The sequence below is a fragment of the Callithrix jacchus genome, chromosome 5 (assembly GCF_049354715.1).
Source record: "Callithrix jacchus isolate 240 chromosome 5, calJac240_pri, whole genome shotgun sequence".
Lineage (NCBI taxonomy): Eukaryota > Metazoa > Chordata > Mammalia > Primates > Cebidae > Callithrix > Callithrix jacchus.
Genome location: NC_133506.1, coordinates 108,045,840 through 108,063,973, shown reverse-complemented (window position 1 = coordinate 108,063,973; position 18,134 = coordinate 108,045,840). Strand labels below are relative to the sequence as shown.

General features: G+C 50.8%; 1 protein-coding gene across 2 annotated transcripts in view; it reads left to right on the top strand.

The window, feature by feature from the left end:
* PITPNM3 (PITPNM family member 3) overlaps positions 1-18,134 on the top strand; it is a 105,871-nt gene that overhangs the window by 49,806 nt on the left and 37,931 nt on the right. For both annotated transcript variants that reach the window (XM_035301110.3, XM_078374092.1), the window contains exon 4: positions 2,500-2,547. In XM_035301110.3, coding sequence (XP_035157001.3) covers positions 2,500-2,547 — 48 coding nt within the window. The remainder of the gene's footprint in view (positions 1-2,499; positions 2,548-18,134) is intronic.

The window sequence follows — 18,134 nt, the reverse complement described above, 5'->3', positions numbered from 1 at the left end:
GACCTCATGATCTGCCTGCCTCAGACTCCCAAAGGGCTGGGACTACAGGAGTGAGCCACCATGGCTGGCTGAAGCTGACTTTCTTTGGGGGCACCGAAGTGTCTTAGGCCTTGGCTGATGCTCAGACCTGATGCTGGTCTTTGCTCCTTGTCTACCTGGATGGGTCCCTCTGCCCTGGGAAGGGCAGATGCTTGATTCAACTTTCCAACTGTCACTCACAGCATGTTTGTCGGCAGTACGGGGAGCCTGGGTGCTGGTGGGGCCTGTGTGTGTGTATGTGCGCGCCAAGCTAAGGTGTGTTTCTGTCCACACCTGTGCTGCTCTTGCACCTGGGAAACAGTCTGTGACCACCCTATTGTGCTGTGTGGGGATGGCTCTACAAGGGTGTCCAGGTCTCTGTTCTCTATCTGAGCCCCTTCTTGGGCCTAGGCTTTGTCACAGGCCCTGGACCTGGGGAGTGCTGTGAGCTGGCATCTAACATTTGTCATTGATTCTCTCTATCTGGCTCCACCTGGGATCATGATGAAGACAAAAGGGACAAGGTCTTACATCAATTGTTAGAAGTAAACAAGTAAATAAAACAAGAATCAGGACTGGGTGCAGTGGCTCATGCCTGTAATCCCAGCACTTTGGGAGGCCGAGGCGGGTGGATCACAAGGTCAGAAGATCAAGACCAGCCTGGCCAACATGGTGAAACTCTGTTTACTAAAACACAAAAAAATTAGCCAGGTGTGCTGGTGGGCGCCTGTAGTCCTAGCTACTTGGGAGGCTGAGGCAGGGGAATTGCTTGAACCTGGGTAGTGGAGTTTTCAGTAAGCCGAGATCATGCCACTGCACTCCAGTCTGGCGACAAAGTGAGACTCCATCTCAAAAAAACAAAACAAAACAAAAACCAACCAAGAATCAGAGCAGTCCTCACTTATTGAATACCTGTTACGTACCTGGCTGTGTTCTGAAGGCTTTACATATATATATATTTTTTATTTTATTTTATTTTTTGAGCCTGAGTCTCATTCTGGTGCCCAGGCTGGAGTGCAGTGGCATGATCTCAGCTCACTGCAACTTCTACCTCCCAGGTTCAAGTGATTCTCCTGCCTCAGCCTCCCTAGTAGCTTTGGGATTACACATGCATGCCACCACACCCAGCTAATTTTTGTATTTTAGTAGAGATGGGATTTCACCATGTTGGCCAGGCTGGTCTCAAACTCCTGACCTCAGGTGATCCACCCACCTCTGTCTCCCAAAGTGCTGGGATTACAGGTATGAGCCACTGTGCCCAGCCAGCTTTACATATATTAATTATTTAATAACCCTCTGAGGCAGGTACCAGTATCACCCCCATTTTATAGATTAGAAGACCGAGGCTTATACAGGTTGTGAAACTTGCCCAAGGGTCCATGGTTCATAAGCGAAGAAACTGACATTTGAATCCAGATAGCCAATCATAATGCAGTGCCACTCAAGGCCTTTCAGGACTTTGAGATCTTAGATAGCACTGAATCCTTGCTGTTTTGTAGGAATGAGCCCAGAGAGGGAGAGTGACGTGCTTCATGTCACACAGCAGGCCAGAGGGAGCCTGAAACAGAGTCAGCCTCCAGCCTCCAACTGTACTCTCTTCCCACTATTTACCCCTGCCTGTTTTGAGAAAGCCTGGGGGCCAGGATCCCAGGATTCAGAGGACATGGGCCATGAAGGTGGCCCTGGCAGACAAAGGGCCAAAGAAACAGGGTAACAGATTCTGATGGACACACCTGGAGAAGTTTCTTATGGGAGGCAGGCACGGGGTCAGGAAAGGAGTCATCCACCAGACCCCGGAGTGTGGGTGGCAGAGATGGAGGAGCTTCCTAGACTGGAGTCGCCATTGGGTCCTGCAGGGGAAGAAATGAGGCAGCTTTGCATGGGAAGGGTTCTCAAGTCCCTAAGGGAGACCAGGATGTGACTTTGCTTTGTGCCTTGGAACCCTTCCTCAGAGAACTGGGGTCCTAGAGGAAGCTGCAGACACATTTTGGGAAGGGACTTCTGGGGAAGCTTTGGTCCTGGGGAGTGTGCAGTGTTTAGGAGTGGCCACAGGAGGTGTCTGGGGGGCAGTGGGATGTGCAGATCCAGAACTAAGGAGAGAGGCCTGGACCAGAGGCAGAGCCCTGGCAGTGGTTTGTGGGCGTGGATTTCAATGCTGACCCTCAGAGGAGAGAGTGAGTATAGAGAGGTAGGCAACTCCTGGGAAGCAGCTGCTTTATAGAGGAGGGAGGAGACAGAGGTGGAAAGGCCCGAGGATGCAGAAGAGCCAGGCTGTGCTCTCACCAGGCATCAGGTGTGGCATGCAGAGCCAAGGGCTGGGTCAGGGTAGGGCAGAGCAGGGCATGAAGTGGTGGGAGATACCTCTGCCCATCCCAAGCTCCAGAGTGAGGGGCAGAGGCAACTACAAGCAGCCTCCCTAGGAAATACAGTGCCTGGCAACAGTGACAGGGATCTGCTCACAATTCTTTTCTTTTTCTGCAGGAGAAGGGACTGCGCCATGCACATCCAGCATCCTCCAGGAGAAGCAGCGTGAGTCAAGCCTGACCCCATGGGGTCATTTCTTCCCCTTGGATGGGTCTAAGCTTGGTGGAGCCTGGAAGGGTGGCAGGATCCCTGTCATCTTTCTACAGGCAGCACCAGAGTACATGGGGTCACTCAGCCTGAGTTTGGGCCACCCTCTACCTCATGAACTGAGCCCTTAGGGTTCCTGAGTTCCTATCACTGGGCAGCTCAGGCCAGCTCATGTCCTCCTCTCTGGGGATTCCACAGGGCCAGAGTGAGGGGTGGAGGCTGGTGGGTTGGGAGCGTGAGCTCAGCAGAGCAGATGAGATCATGGCATGGGGACAGAGAGAGGAGGACAGGAACGGGGAACATCACCCCTGTGCCCATCCCCTATGGGCTACACAGCTTCCAGGAACCACTGATGGTCTCATGGTGTCAGTCACCACGACACCATGTTCAGAGATACCTCATTCATGGATGTGCCAGGGGTGACGATCCTCAGTATTGCTCCATGAAGAGGCCGCCTCTCTGCAGAGCCTGTGGCCCTGTGGCAGAGTCCTTGTCCTCTGTTATACAGGCATCTCCAGATTTCCTTCCCCTTGTGTTGTCTCAGAGAGATGAGCACAGTATTGGACCCAGGAAAGACTTGGTCAAGATGTGTCCATTTGCTGATATATTGACCTCAGGATGCCTTTCTGGGAAGACTCAGTGGCCAATGTCTGGGCCAGATGTCTGCTGTTGGTGGTATTGCCTTTCACATGTGGCTGGGTCAGGAGAGGAGGCCATGTGTGTTTGGGGTGGGGTTGTGTTTTCCTGACTTCTCTCTCCTGCTCCTTTGATCTGTGGTTGCAGCTTTGCAGGGGGGTGGTCAGTCCATTCTGCCCACCACCTCCCCAGGCTCAGGCCTGTGGTCGCTCTTTCATCCCTCAGTTTCATCCCTCAATTGCTAGTACCTGAGGTGGAGGCACCTGTGACACCAGCCTTCCTGTGGCCTGGAATCTAGCCTTGAGTGGATGCACAGGCATCCCCTGTGGGAGAGTCTGTCTTTTTTTTCTTCTCTTGCTCTGTTGCCCAGGCTGGAGTTCAATGATGCGATTTCAACTCACTACAACCTCCGTCTCCCAGGTTCAAGTGATTCTCCGGCTTCAGCTTCCTGAATAGCTGGGATTACAGGCTCTCGCCACCACGCCCGGCTATTGTTTGTATTTTTAGTAGAGACGTGGTTTTGCCAAGCTGGCTGAGCTAGTCTGGAACTCCTGACCTCAGGTGATCTGCCCACCTCGGCCTCCCATAGTGCTGGGATTACAGGTGTGAGCCACTGCACTCTACCTGGAGAATCTTTTTCTGCTTCTAACATTCAATGGAAATTTCATAGACAAAGTCCTTCAGGGGCGGGTAGGTGTGAATGTCTTTGTCAAGGGCACCCCAAGGCCCAGGCCACAGGGGCATCAGGCCACGGAAAGGGCAGGGCAGAGAGAGGGCAGTTCTCTTTCCTGAAGCTTGTAGGTGTAGGGAAGTGAGCTCAGCACAAGGGGACTGTGTTAAAATGTACCTGCGGGTCTTTAATGTATAGAGGTGACTGAGCATATGGAGAGGTTCATGTCATCAAAAGATTTGTCTGGGTACAGTGGCTCACGCCTGTAATCCCTGTACTTTGGGAGGCCGAGGCAGGTAGATTGCATGAGCTCAGGAGTTCGAGACCAGCCTGGTCCACATGGTGAAACCTTGTCTCTACTAAAATACAAAAATTAGCTGGGCATAGCAGCATGCGCCTGTAGTCCCAGCTACTCAGGAGGCTGAGACAGGAGAATTACTAGAACCTGGAAGGCGGAGGTTGTGGTGAGCTGACATTGCGCCATCATACTCCAGCATGGGCAACAGAGTGAGACTCCGTCTCAAAAAGAAAAAAAAGATTTTTAGCACAGGTTTCAAGAGATGGGGGCCACACCACCCAGGGCCACAGGGGAAGCACTGGGTTTGGTCAGGAGACTGAAGAGCCAGGAATCCAATTCAAGGCTGGATTCCAAGTCATAGGAAGGCTAGTGTCATAGGGTCCTCTACCTCAGAACAGCAGCTAAGTGAGGAAAGAGGTTGGAGAGCGGCCGCAGGCCTGAGCGTGGGGAGGTGGTGGGCAGAGTGGACTGGGCCCCGCAAAGCTTCGAGGCCCAGAGCCCTCATTGGGTTTTCTGCAGGAAAGGCAGGGCAGAAAAGGAGAACCATGTAGGGCTGGCTGATTGGCGTGCTGAGGTCTCTGGGCTCTAGGGCTGGTGTCTCGTCTGGTAGCTGGCCCCAGGGTGATTTAGGGCCAGGGAAATATTGTCTTGGTGGGTGAGAGTTAGACAGAGAAGGTGGTTAGGGATATGGGTTTGGGATGGGCTCGTTTGCCTGTGAAAGGTACCCTCAAAGGGAGTGGTTATTACCTCTAGGAATTAGCCAGCCCTGGGAGGGGCTGTCTCTTCCTGGCCACTAAGGCCCCTGAGATGTCAAAACATTATAAAATAACAAGCACGATTAATACAGGGGTGTCACCACATTCCCCAGGAATGCAGGAGAGGAGAAGAACCCATCTTCTCCCTTTCTGAGCATTTAGCCAAAGGAAACCACAGAGGCAGCCCCGAAGCAAAAACAGCCACCCGATGCGGGGCTTATCTCCAGGATGCCAAACCACAGCTCCATTTTCCACAGACACAGTTGAATTGATGAGATGTTTAGTGACCTCTGGACCAGGCTGAAAAAAAAGTGTGTTTAAATAGAGGCAAAGTCTTTTTTTTTTTTTTTTTTCCCAGTTACAGATTTTAGTTAGAATTCTATTGCTAACAGTTGTCATAAATTCTGCTCCTTAAGAATGTTCCTATTGTACTGGCCGCGGTGGCTCGCACCTATAATCCCAGCACTTTGGGAGGCCAAGGCAGGCGGATCACAAGGTCAGGAGATCAAGACCATCCTGGCTAACAAGGCGAAATCCCATCTCTAATAAAATTACAAAAAATTAGCCTGGCTTGGTGGCACGTGCCTGTAGTCTCAGTTATTTGGGAGGCCGAGGCAGGAGAATTGCTTGAACCCAGAAAGCGGAGATTGCAGTGAGCCAATATCATGCCGCTACACTCCAGCCTGGGCTACAGAGTGAGACTCTGTCTCAAAAAAAAAAAAAAAAAAAAAAAAAAGCAATATTCTTATCAGGCCAGGAGCAGTAGCTCATGCCTGTCATCCCAGCACTTTGGGAGTCAGAGGTGGGTGGATCACCTGAGGTCAGGAGTTTGAGACCAGCCTGGCCAACATGGTGAAACCCCATCTCTACTAAAAATACAAAAATTAGCTGGGTATGATGGTTTAAACCTGCAATCCCAGCTACTCGGGAGGCTGAGGCAGGAGAATTGCTTGAACCCGGGAAACAGAGGTTGCAGTGAGCCAAGATCCTGCCACTGCATTCCAGCCTGGGTAACAGAACAAGACTCCATCTCAAAAAAACAAAAAAGGATGTTCTTATTTAGCAAAGAATGACATCATATATGCAGATGAATTTTGGAGCTGAAATGGTACCTTGGAGGTCGTCTAGGTTGGGGATGCCCAAGTGAACCCAACACTTTCAGCAGTGAGAAAAACAGTAATACTGTAATGCGTTTTTTCGTAATGTTGAATGTATTCAATAGAGAGGACTCCTTTTCATGTAATTCTACAATTATGTCCTGCCTATTTTTGGCATTAAAATGCTTTTTCTTTTAAGAAACAATGGTGATGACCGATGGTAATGTGTTTGTTTATTTTTAGTGCAATATTGGCAGAAGCAAAGTCTGTGACCTGAATTAAGAACAAAAGCCATGCCTTGCATGTATAATGGTGCTTTTCCACATAAAGTATACTTGCATGCAAATTATCTTATTTAATAGTTCCTCTGGGTTTTTGAAAACCCACTAAAAACAAGTTTGTGAGGTGGTAAAAATTGCCCTGGAACCAGGAGTCAGAAAATCCTGGGACTGGCGTGATGGTGTCTGGGATTGTGGGGTGGTAAGGCCTCGGTCTGACTCAGCTTCTCTTCTTTCGTAGCTGTGACATTTTGGGCAAGTTACTTGATGTCTCTGAACCTCAATTTACTCAGTTCTGGAAAGACGACCATGCTATCTGCTTCTTAGAGTTTCTGAGGGCACCAGAGATGATATACGTGAGATCCTAGGATCCGAGCAGGGTGGATAGAAAGTGTCTGATGGTTCTCACCTGTTATCGGACGATGTGCCTCGGGAGCTGGAACACCTGGCACACATGTGACGCTGAATCTTATCAATGGAGCTCTCAGTCTTTCCGGTGCTCTGTTTGTCCTGTGACTGCCTCAGTTGCCATTGTCACAGCAGTGGTTCCTCAAGCGTTGGAGTCCCCAGAGAGGAGGACATGAGCCGGCCATGGGTTGGGAACATGGGGAGGGAGGCCTCCATGGGTCTCTCAGGGCATGTGCAGGTATGAGGTTGCAAGGCCTTGTCTGCAGCAGCTATGCCGGGAGGGGTGTCCTGGACACTTTCTCCTTCATGGCTGCCCCAGCCTTCATCGTGCGGTTGGACAGGCTCGTAGCCTGCTGTCGCTGGCACGAGCCTGATATTTGAAACCAAACTAGAGGAAGCCAAGGGAGCCATTGTGTGTGGGGCTCACAAGGGGGCAGAGGAGAGAGAGGGCCTTGGACTTGGGGGAGGAGATCTGGGTTCCCTCCTGCCAAGTTGCTGTGCAGTCTCGGCTGCTGCCTGGGGTGCATCGGTCTGTACATGGAGTCCCTCCTGGGTCTGACATTTTCAGGTTCCTCTGTTGCCACATATCTGCCCCCTGGCCTCCTCTGTCTGTACCTCTGTTTCTGCCCTGTTCATGCTGCTCCGTTAGCACAGTGACCATTTCCAGTGCGCTTCCAGCACACCTGCCATGGTGCTGGCTATAGGGACTCAGGGAGCTTACGTGCTTCCCTTGAGCCTCACTCCTGTGCTTCCCTCCAATGTGAATGGCACCGTCCTCCATGAATCCAAGCCAGAAACCTTCTAGACTTCTCCGTCTCTGTCACCATCCACTAGTAAATCAGCCTCTCCTAGTGCCATTCAACCTCTAGCATTGCCCTGAGATGCACCCACTCCTCTCTGTCCCCATCCCTTCTCTAGTTCAGGCCCCGCCTTTTCTCTCCTGGACCATTGCATCCTCCTGTGCACTGGCCTCCCTGCCTCCCATCTCACCTACTCTGGTCCTCCTTTCAGAGTGTCAGAGAGACCTTTGGAGGAGGAAAGCCTGATCCTCACAGCCCCTGCCTCCCCTCCCATGGCTCCTCTCCAACGAAGCATGAACCTTGCCTCCATATGACCTTACCCGCCCACTTTACCCTCTTCCCTTCCACATTGACTCTGGGAGGAGCATGGACTCTCTAAGCACAGTTTTCTTATTGGCTAATTGGGAAGCCTGAGCATCCCATCCATTCCTGTGGAGTAGACAGGCAGCTCCTCTGCGGCAAGTGGTGGGAAGGACCAGTGTCCCTCTGGACCCCGCACTGTTGGCATCTGCCCTTGTGGCTCCATTCAAGGATGCAGGGATCGCATGTGCTGAATCCAGCAAGCCCAGCCCACCTCTCCTGCTTCAATCTGCCACCACCATAGAAGAGGCAGAGGGCAGAGCTGTTGTCTCAAAGGGGCAGTAACTCACCTTCCTCTGCCCACACCCCCATCCAGGAACGTCTGGTGGGAGGAGGAGTGGACTCTCCCAGGAGACCTGCGGCTGCCTCACCCTGTCCATGCCTCTCCCTTCCAGTCTCAGCAGCTCCCCCAGGTGTAGGGTAGGAGGTCCGAGTTGAGAGGAGGCTCCCTCTGCCCCACATCCTTCAGGATGGGTTGGGGGGCAGATTCTACAGCAGGAAGACCTGTCTATTGTGGACCTCGAAGTTGGACCTGGCCTATGTGGATGACAACAGCCACCTGACAGATATGACCCAAACCCAGGCTGGTCATCTTATGACTTTGCCAGGGCCAGTGCCTGGCATCAGTTACAGGGGTGGGGGCAGCAGGCAGCTGTCTCAGGTGCAGGGAGGGTCTTCCGACAGCCATGTCCACACATTAGAGCAGATGCTCCATGGGGCTCTGAACTTCCTCTCGTCCCTAGAAAAAGACCTGACAATAGTCCACCGAGTCTCAACTCTAGTCCCAGTCTGACCCTTTATCTTCATTCTCTACTGAGCCTCTCTGCTAGCCTCCAGCTGAGCCCCAATTTATCCCCACCTGGGTCCTAACTCCAACCACTGGTTCTGGACTGAGCTTGGGGCCTTGGCTCAGACACAGAGAGATGTAGATTGCTCAGCTCACCTCTCCCCATTGTGGGCACATGGTTTGACCTCACACCCTACTGCCTAGGGTCAGTGACCAGAGGAACCACGCTGAATGCTCTGACCAGCTACCAAAGGGCTTCCCTTCCCACATATCCTCAGCCCTTGGCCTCCGCAAGAAGACCCTCTGACAGGATGCATGAAGCCCTTTGCCCACGGCTGGCCTCTCCACTCCTCTGCCTAGTAACTGGTGTCTTTTCCTGGCCTGTGTGGGCAGCTTGCTGAGCACAGCTGCAGATGGGCTATATTTAGCCAGCTTTAATGAGCAGAGGGTGGCAGACGTCCGCCTTGGGAGCACTTTTCTTGCATGTGTGTGTGTCTCTGCTTGGCATGTTTCCTTCTCACTGTGTATGTGTGTGTGTGCCCTTGCACTTGTGTGTGTGTGCATTAGCCTCTATGCCCATGCAGTGGTGCATTCACTTTTGTGAGGATGAGTGTGTGTGTGCACATGCGTCTCTGTGCGTATATTCAAGTCTATCTACGAAGCATCTGTGCTTTGCTTGGACATGTGCAGCTTCTGACACTTACGGGGTGCAAATGGGAACAAATTATTAGTTCGCTTGCCCATTTGTTTAAAAAATATTTAATGAGCACCTTTATATGCCAGCATCGTGATCATCTTTGGGGTTAAAATAGAGTGAAAACAAACTCAGTCCCAGCCCTTAAGGATCTTGTCATCTGGGAGATGGAGGAGGGGAAGATAATAATCAGTCATAAAATGAAAAGCATGAGGATTAACCCCAGGAATGAAAGGACCGTGGGGCTTTTGCAGAGGGGACAGTAAGAGAGGAAGGCCCCTGGCCGGAAGGAACACCGAAGTTCCGGTGGGAAATATTTAGGCACAGGGCAGTGTAGAGAAGCGCCAGGTCCGGGGAGCAACACGTTCAGGGACTCTGCAGTGAGAGGGAAAGGGTATATTTGAAAACGGGTTGAGTTCAGGGAGGGAGGGGTGAGTGTGGGAGAGCAGAACAGAAGATGGGGGCTTTGTCAGGATGGAGGCCTGGAGAGGGGTGGCGTGGAAGGAGGTGATGGGATTTGCATAGAGCACTCAGGATCCAGTCCGTGATTCCATCAGGGTTCTAGCAGGAAACAGGAAGGCTCACACAGACCACAGGTGGGAGGAGGGCTTAGCAGAATGACTTTATTCACAGGTGAGTGAGGCTTTAAGGAAACCAAGAAGGTGTTGGCAGTACCCTGGGGCTGCTCCCACCCCTGAAGGAGAAGAGCCCAGAGAGGCCCCTGCATGAGCTGCAGCCTCCAGCAGAGACCACCTTACAATGGCCCGGCATGGAGGGGGCTCTCTCGCCCCAGTTCTCCTCCTGGTGTTTTCCATTGGCTACACTCAACCAGTAGCAAGGTGGCCTCGGGGCTGAGTCAGGCAGAGATGGGGGCACTGTGCCTCTGGAGGGGCAAAGGGACACCTCGCCGCCTGGTCTGCTTATTTCCACGTGGAAGCATCGTCCTTTTGTTTGTTTTTGTGTGGGCCACTTTGAGTCTGACTGTGCATTCCCACGCAGCTGTGCGGGTGAAGGACTCCTCCTCTGTGCATCCAGGGGCTTCAATTTCCTCCTTCTCCTGCCATCACCCTAAAACTCCAGGTCTTCCCCACACTCTGGTGGGGGAAGGGTGTCTGCACGCATGCATACATGTGCAGGGAGTTCTCCCTCCATGCCAGAAAGCATGAGGACCCTGGAACCCAGCCTGGTGGGCCCTTTGGTCCTGGTCTAAGGTTCAGGCTCTCTGGTGCCTGGGATGGCCAGGTCTTCTTACGTTGTTCTCCATCTTCCGGGAGTTGCAAAGGGTCCCCTGCAGAGGACTGTCTCCTCCACTTGGGGCCAGGGCGTGAGGATCTCTTTTCACCCTGAAGCATTCTCTGTCTCCTCAAATCTTTTCCTCTTGGGAACAAAAGAGCTTTTGGAAACAAAAGCCAGGAAGCTCTGCCACAAACCTTCCCAGAGGCAAAGGAGCCAAAGCTGGGAGAAAATATAAATTGGTATCTTAAAAAAACCCACCCTGCTACATGCACTTTAAAAAAATTCTTATTTTTAATCTGTCTTTGGAGTAGGTAGCACATGTACATGTATAAAATGCCTCCCTCTCCTGTCTTCCACCTCACATAGTTCTCCCTAGAAGCAAAGATTATAACTAGTTGCTTAGATTCCATTTCAGAGATAATCTCTGCATACATGAGCATATTCATACAAATGTGCATATATATATATATATATATATATATATATATATATATATATATATTTTTTTTTTTTTCCCGAGATGGAGTCTCACTCTGTTGCCCAGGCTGGAATGCAGTGGCATGATCTCGGCTTGCTGCAACCTCTGCCTCCTGGATTCAAGCAATTCTCCTGCTTCAGCCTCCCAAGTAGCTGGGATTACAGGTGTATGCCACCATGCCTGGCTAATTTTTTGTATTTTTAGTAGAGACAGGGTTTCCCCATGTTGGCCAGCCTGGTCTCGAGCTCCTGACCTCGTGATCCACCTGCCTTGGCCCCCTCAAAGTTCTGGGATTACAGGTGTAAGCCACCGCGTCCGGCCTATGTATATTTTTATACTTATACCCTCACACAGATGGGAGCACACAGTTCTTTTCATTGTGCACCTTGCTCTTCTCAGATGCTGATGCTATATCATGATTGTCTTATTAGCTCGGTACACTTAGAGGTGAGTTGTTTTTTGCAATGGGTATGTGTGATTTCACGTGGTACGATTTATTTAATCTGTCCCATACTGGTGGACAGTTTGTGTCCTGTCTTTTGCTATTGTAAACAGTATGGCAATGGTTAGCATTGTACATAAGTCCTTTTGCATATGGGCTTGGACTTGCTAGGTCAAAGGCATTTTGTGTTTCAAATGACATTGTCGAATGGCCCTTGACAGAGGCTGTGCTGATTTTTACTCTCACCAGCAATGAATGAAGAGAGCGTTTTCCCACACCCTGGCCCACAGGGTGTCATAACTGCCAATCTAACAGGTGGGGGAAAAATAGTTGTCTTAGGATAATTTCAATGACCCTTCCTCTAGGTTAGGGTTCTAAGGTTGAGCACCTTTTTCAGACGTGTAAGAGACACTCCCAGTCCCTGTGCTGGAAGCTGCACCCACTTGGCAGGGATTCCTGTGCAGGAGTGCGTGGGCTGGAGTGTGCTGTTGCATTCCTTTGTGTTTGTGCTGACTTCCAGGCAGGGCCAGGGTGGACAGCAGGGTCCTTAGGGGGTAGGGCCTAACAGTCTAAGCAGTTCCTGCTCCTCATAGTAGCCTCTCCCTTCTCTTTCCTCCCTGCCAAGAGTCACCCTGAAGAGGCAGGGCTGTGGCATGAAGGCATTAGTGAGAACAAAGAGACCACCCCTTTCTTACTCCCTTCCTTCAGGATGATGAAGAGCCCTGGCCTGGTGACTTGGGTTCAAGCCCTCCACTTATATCCTGAGAGAAATCGCTACACCTTTCCAATCCTTGGTTTTCTCATCTTTAAAATGGGGAGAGCACTCCTGACCTCATCGGATGAATGTGAAGATTGCCTGAGACACTGTATGGGGACTAGAAACTCAGGACCAATCTTAGGAGGGCTGTGTTTGTTGCAGAAGAGTCTGTAGGGGATACCAGGGTTTGCAATGTCATGTCCCTTTAGCATCATTGTATCATGGTGGCAGAGTTTTCTCATGGTTGTGTATCTGGAAATTTCACTGGGCCCGATTCAAGATGGCACCTCTGATCTGAACTGGGATCCCCCATGAGAACTGTTTCTCTGAACTAACACCGTGTTCCCTTGGGGTGTCTAACAGCATGTTCTCAAGGGGCAGGGTTTGGGGCATAAGCCCTTGCAAGGGCCAGACCCTGGTCTGGGATAGTGTCTCTGTGAAAGGCTCACTGGCTGATTGAAGGTTTGGACACATTCCGTTGGCTTTGTTAGTTGGATGAATCCAGGCAGACATGATTAGATTCTGACCCTAAAGGGTTAAGGAGTCACAGAGGGACCTCAGCCTCCAGCTCCCCACCCCCCTATGAAACTTCCCTCCCTAGCACCCTGCTAAGTGGCCACTTATATAACTTGCTTGTCTAACTTCAGTGAAGGAGAACACCCTGTCTCCAGGTCAGCACAGATCACTCTTGAACTGCTGTAAACATTTCCTAAGTTGTGCTAAAACTTGGAATGACTCTCCAGAAACCACCCCAACTCCTACTTGTTCTGGTTCTGCCCTCTGCTCCCTTGGCCCACACAATGCTCAGCATAGATTTGCAGGCAGCCACTGTATCCCTTGGAGCCACTCTTCTCCAGGCTGGGTCTCTCGACCTCCTGAGCCCTTTCTACAACATTCCTGCCCTGTTATTGGGCATCAGACATACCCTCGAGGAGGGCTAAGCTGCAGGGACAGGGCAGGGGTGTCCCCTTCTCATTTTGAATGGAGATCTCTGGTTTATGCAGCCTCAGAGGTTGAGAAGTAACTGTGGCAGTCCCATTACCCTAATTTGGGATGTTTGTAGCATTTGGTCATGTGATTGATTTTGGGCACATGACCTAGGTCTTTATCATGTGACCTGACCTTGGTCACATGATCTACTCTTGGTCATGTGATCCCAGGTGCCTGTGAGATCTTTGAAGGCAGGCCCCTTATCTGGCTCCTCTGCTGTTTTCAGCCCTGACACAAGTTTAGGCAATAATCAATAGGGTAAGAATCGGCAAGTGGTATCAAGTTTTGTTTTGTTTTTTAAAGTCCCTGGAAAGCTTACTTTATTTTACTTTTTTTGAGATGAAGTTTCACTCTTGTTGCCCAGGCTGGAGTGCAGTAGTGTGATTTCCACTCACTGCAACCTCCACCTCCCAGGTTCAAGTGATCCTCCTGTCTTGGCCTCTCAAGTAGCTGGGATTACAGGCACGCACCACCACCCCTGGATAATTTTTGTATTTTTAATAGAGACAGGGCTTCACCATGTTGGCCAGGCTGGTCTCAAACTCCTGACCTCAGGTGATGCACCTGCCCTTGCCTCCCAGAGTGTTGGGATTACAGGTGTGAGCCTCTGCACCCAGCCTTGAGTTCATTTTTAACCCAAACACGGAATCTTAATTCACTCATCATGTTCCACATTTATTCTTTCCTTCCACAGGCATTTTTTGTCCTTTTCTATTCCCTCATTAGCCTGTCATCTCCCAGAGGGCAGGACAGCATTTCACACCTTTTTCTTTTTAGTGTTTGTATTGACTGAAATAGGAGGTTGTGGCTGGTTTTAAAACATTCCTTGCATAAACATGATACATACTTGTATTATCTGTCCAATAAACATTCATAAATAGTTTTAAACTAAAAGAAATAGGGACTCCTTAGAGAAAAATTAGAAAATAGAGGAAAGTAGAAAGTTAAAAAAAAATTGTCCATTGTCCCAGCATCTAGAGAAAATCACTGTAAACATTTTGATGTGTTTCCTTCTAATATAAGACCCCAAGTTCCTTCCCCCACCTCCCCACCATCATTTAGGTTGTTGTTTTTCATTTTCTGCAGAACTAGGGACTGGGAACCTGCAGAGGAGATGGCCTGCAGTCTGGCTGGTGAACAGGGTCAGTGGCTTTTTTTTTTTTCTTCTTTTGAGACGGAGTCTTGCTCTGTCATCCAGGCTGGAGTGCAGTGGCATGATCTTGGCTCACTGCAACCTCTGCCTCCCAGGTTCAAACGATTCTCCTGCCTCAGCCTCCTGAATAGTTGGGACTACAAGCACATGCCACCATGCCTGGCTAATTGTTGTATTTTTAGTAGAGATGGGGTTTCACATGTTGGCTAGGATGGCCTTGATCTCTTAACCTCATGATCCGCCTGCCTCAGCCTCCCAAAGTGCTGGGATTACAGGCGTGAGCCACTGCACCTGGCAGGTCAGTGGCTTTTAAGTTTCATTCTATGGAGCCTTCAGGAACTGCCTAGGGATAGGGATGTGCTGAAGTGAGGAAGGTGGGCTCTGGGCCCCCCAACCTGCTTCAACCAGAGCCAATCCACTTACATCTTTGCAAATTGGGCTCCTAAGGAAACTTTCATTGGCTAAAAATTTCCCGTTTTAAAAAATGTTTTAAAACCTTCAGAAGAGGGCCTATCCTTTTCCCAGCTTCATGCTGTTCCATGGGCATCTGCTATTGGCCGTTGGTCCCCAAACCTTCTGTGTGGTCGCAGGTTCCCATTCATGAGTCCGCATTCCTTGAGCTCCTGTGGTGAGGGCTGTGGGTTTCTTAGATAGTTTTTATTCTGCTAGTGTGTTCCCTCCCCAGATGCCCTAAGCCCTTGGCATTCCCTTGAACTTCTGGTACAGTGACTGTATCTACGCCACATGCTATGACACAGGATTAGGGAGCTGATTGGTTAGGGAGCTGGTTCTAAGGGAATCTATCAGAGCTCTAGGAGCCCCTCCCCTCCCCTGGAGCCCCTCCCCTCCCCTCCCCTGGAGCCCCTCCCCTCGCCTCCCCTCCCCTCGCCTCCCCTCCCCTCCCCTCGCCTCCCCTCCCCTCCCCTCGCCTCCCCTCCCCTCCTTTTCTTTCCTTGCTGGAGACTTATTCTGTCACCCAGGCTGGAGTGCAGTGGCACAATCTTGACTCACTGTAACCTTTGCCTCCCAGGTTTAAGGATTCTCCTGCCTCAGTCTCCCAAGTAGCTAGGATTATAGGTGCCCATCACCATGCCTGGCTAATTTTTATATTTTTAGTAGAGACGAGGTTTCACCATGTTGGCCAGGCTGATCTTGAATTCCTGAGCCCAAGTGATCTGCCCACCTTGGCCTCCCAAAGTGTTGGGATTACAGGTGTGAGCCACGCGCTGGGACCTCCTGCTTCCTTTTATAAGGGCCCTCAAAGCATTTATTAATTTGCCCCAGGACTTGCTCAGGAATTAACACCAAGCTCCCTAGTTGGAATCAACCACTTTGAAAAGCAAAGTGAGATTAGCTGCTTGTGTTTTTTTTGGTTGCTCTTCCTTTCTCCAGAGCCTCTTAAAGTGACTCCATCATTGTGACTGTGGGTCCCCTTCAAGGTCCTAGTGCCTGATTCTGCTGGGTCTGGAGGCTAGCACTCACCGAGGGCACTCATCCTTGGACTCACAGACTCTCAGGCTGCCTGACTGTTACCAGGGAATGCAGGCAAATCCCTCCTTTTGCCATGGTTTGCAAAGCATGTCTGAGGTCACCCTCTGAGTAGGGTGTTCGTTTCTCACCCGAGGACTTGATCCATGGCCTGTATGTCTGTGTGTGTCCTTCTCTCTTCATGTGTGTGTCATGTGGGCTCACCTGGGGAAGGGCTGTGGTCTGAGCCCCCCGATCCATGCTGCTGAATGAGGGAGGTTCTAGTTCTTCCCAGATGTCACCTAGGTGTATGGATGGATCCCACCTCACAGCAAAATAGCAAAGCTTTTGACTGGGTGCTGTGGTGCACACCTGTAATCCCAGAACTTTGGGAGGCCAAGGCAGGTGGATCACGAGGTCAGGAGTTTGAGACCATCCTGGCCAACATGGTGAAACCCTGTCTCTACTAAAAATACAAAAATTAGCCGAGCATGGTGGTATGCGCCTGTAGTCCCAGCTACTTGGGAGGCTGATGCAGGAGAATCACTTGAACCCGGGAGGCGGAGGTTGCAGTGAGCTGAAATTGCACCACTGCACTCTAGCCTGGCAACAGAGTGAGACCCCGTCTCAAAAACAAACAAACAAAACAAAATAGCAAAGCCTTTGACTCCCAGGCAGGGCCAGGGTGGACTTGCTGGGATCCTTAGGGTCCTAACAGTCTAAGCAGTTCCTGCTGCTCATAGTAGCCTCTCCTCACTCTTTCCTCCCTGCCAGGAGTCACCCTGAAGAGGCAGGGCTGAGGTATGAAGGCATCAGTAAGAGCAAAGAGACCGTCCCTTTCTTATTCCCCTCCTTCAGGACGGTGAAGAGTCCTGGTCACCAGGGATGGTTTATGCAAAAAAAAAAAAAAAATGTTTCCACCCATTCAGGGGCTTCCACTAGCTCACAGAGGATGAGATACTTCTGTAGCTACTTCTCAGGCTGTGCCACATGGTCTCAAGCTGGGCCCAGCTCTGCTTGATTGACTCCACAGGTGAGTAAGGGGGGTGTGAGTGACTGCCAAGGATGGAGGGGGAAACTGAGTGTTTAGCTTTAGCCAGGGGGCCCTCAGCATCTGCCCCTGTGGACCCCAGAGGTTGGTAGCAAGAGAGATGGAGACAGCTATGCTCTCCAGCCGAGCTGGGGTGATGCTTTGCTTAGGGTGCTGATCGTGTGGGTGATGACCTTGGCTTTTGTCTCAAGAGCAGTGTGGCGCATTGGTAATTAGAGGGGATGATTGCGATTTGTACCTCTCCAAGGCTGTGATTAAGTAAAAATAGGCTCCATTCTTCAGGCATCAGGAGCAGCCATGGTGAGTGGGGTGGACCACCTATTCTGATGAGGGGCTAGCAGGGTACTGGGAGCTGGCACTGTGGGAGCTGTTGCAAAGCCTGTCATAAAACACTCTCACAGAAACAGCTGTGGGCTCACCCACCCCAAATCCGGGCATTGCAGGGACCCAGCCTGAATAGAGACATGAACATGGAAATTAACAGAAAGTGGGAAGAAACAGGCAGCCTCATGATGAGGTCCTGGGGTTCCCTGCATGTGGCTCTCTACCCCTTAGGACCCCCTGCCAGCTGCTCTTATCACCAGAGGCCCTGGGGGAGCCTCTAGGGGTGTTATTATAAAGCCCAGGCCAGAGTCTTCTAGAATCTCCAGAGGTTCTCCCATACCAGTTCCCATGAGTACTTTCAAGAAATGTGCTTCTCAGTGGTTGATGCTTCCCTGAGCCTGATTTCTCCTGGGGGTTTAACGGCACAGAGATGTCTCACGGGCTGTGTGCAGCCTGGGATCTTCCAAAAGGTTTTCACAAAAATGCCACCCTAGGACCTGAAAGCTGATAAACTCTATTCTCAAGGGTCTCACAGTCTGATGGGGAAATAAACAAGTAAGCCAGGACCAGTGCAGCAGACTGTGGGATAACCATCTTTGCCTAGATAGATCAAAGACAGCTTTCTAGAGGTGACGGCAGTGGAGCGAGGTTTTGCAGGACAAGTAGGAGATTGCCAGTCTGGAAAGGGAGGAAGGGCTTACGGGCAGAGGCTCAGCATGAGCAAAGGCAAGGACAAGTGAAAGAGTTATGTCTTGAGGGTGAGTCACAGCCAGTGGCCTCAATTATTATGGTAGGAATGTCTGGCTTTTAGAAGAGCACAGACTGGTGGGCAAGGTACTGGGAAGGTGTCCTGTGGCTGCCCCT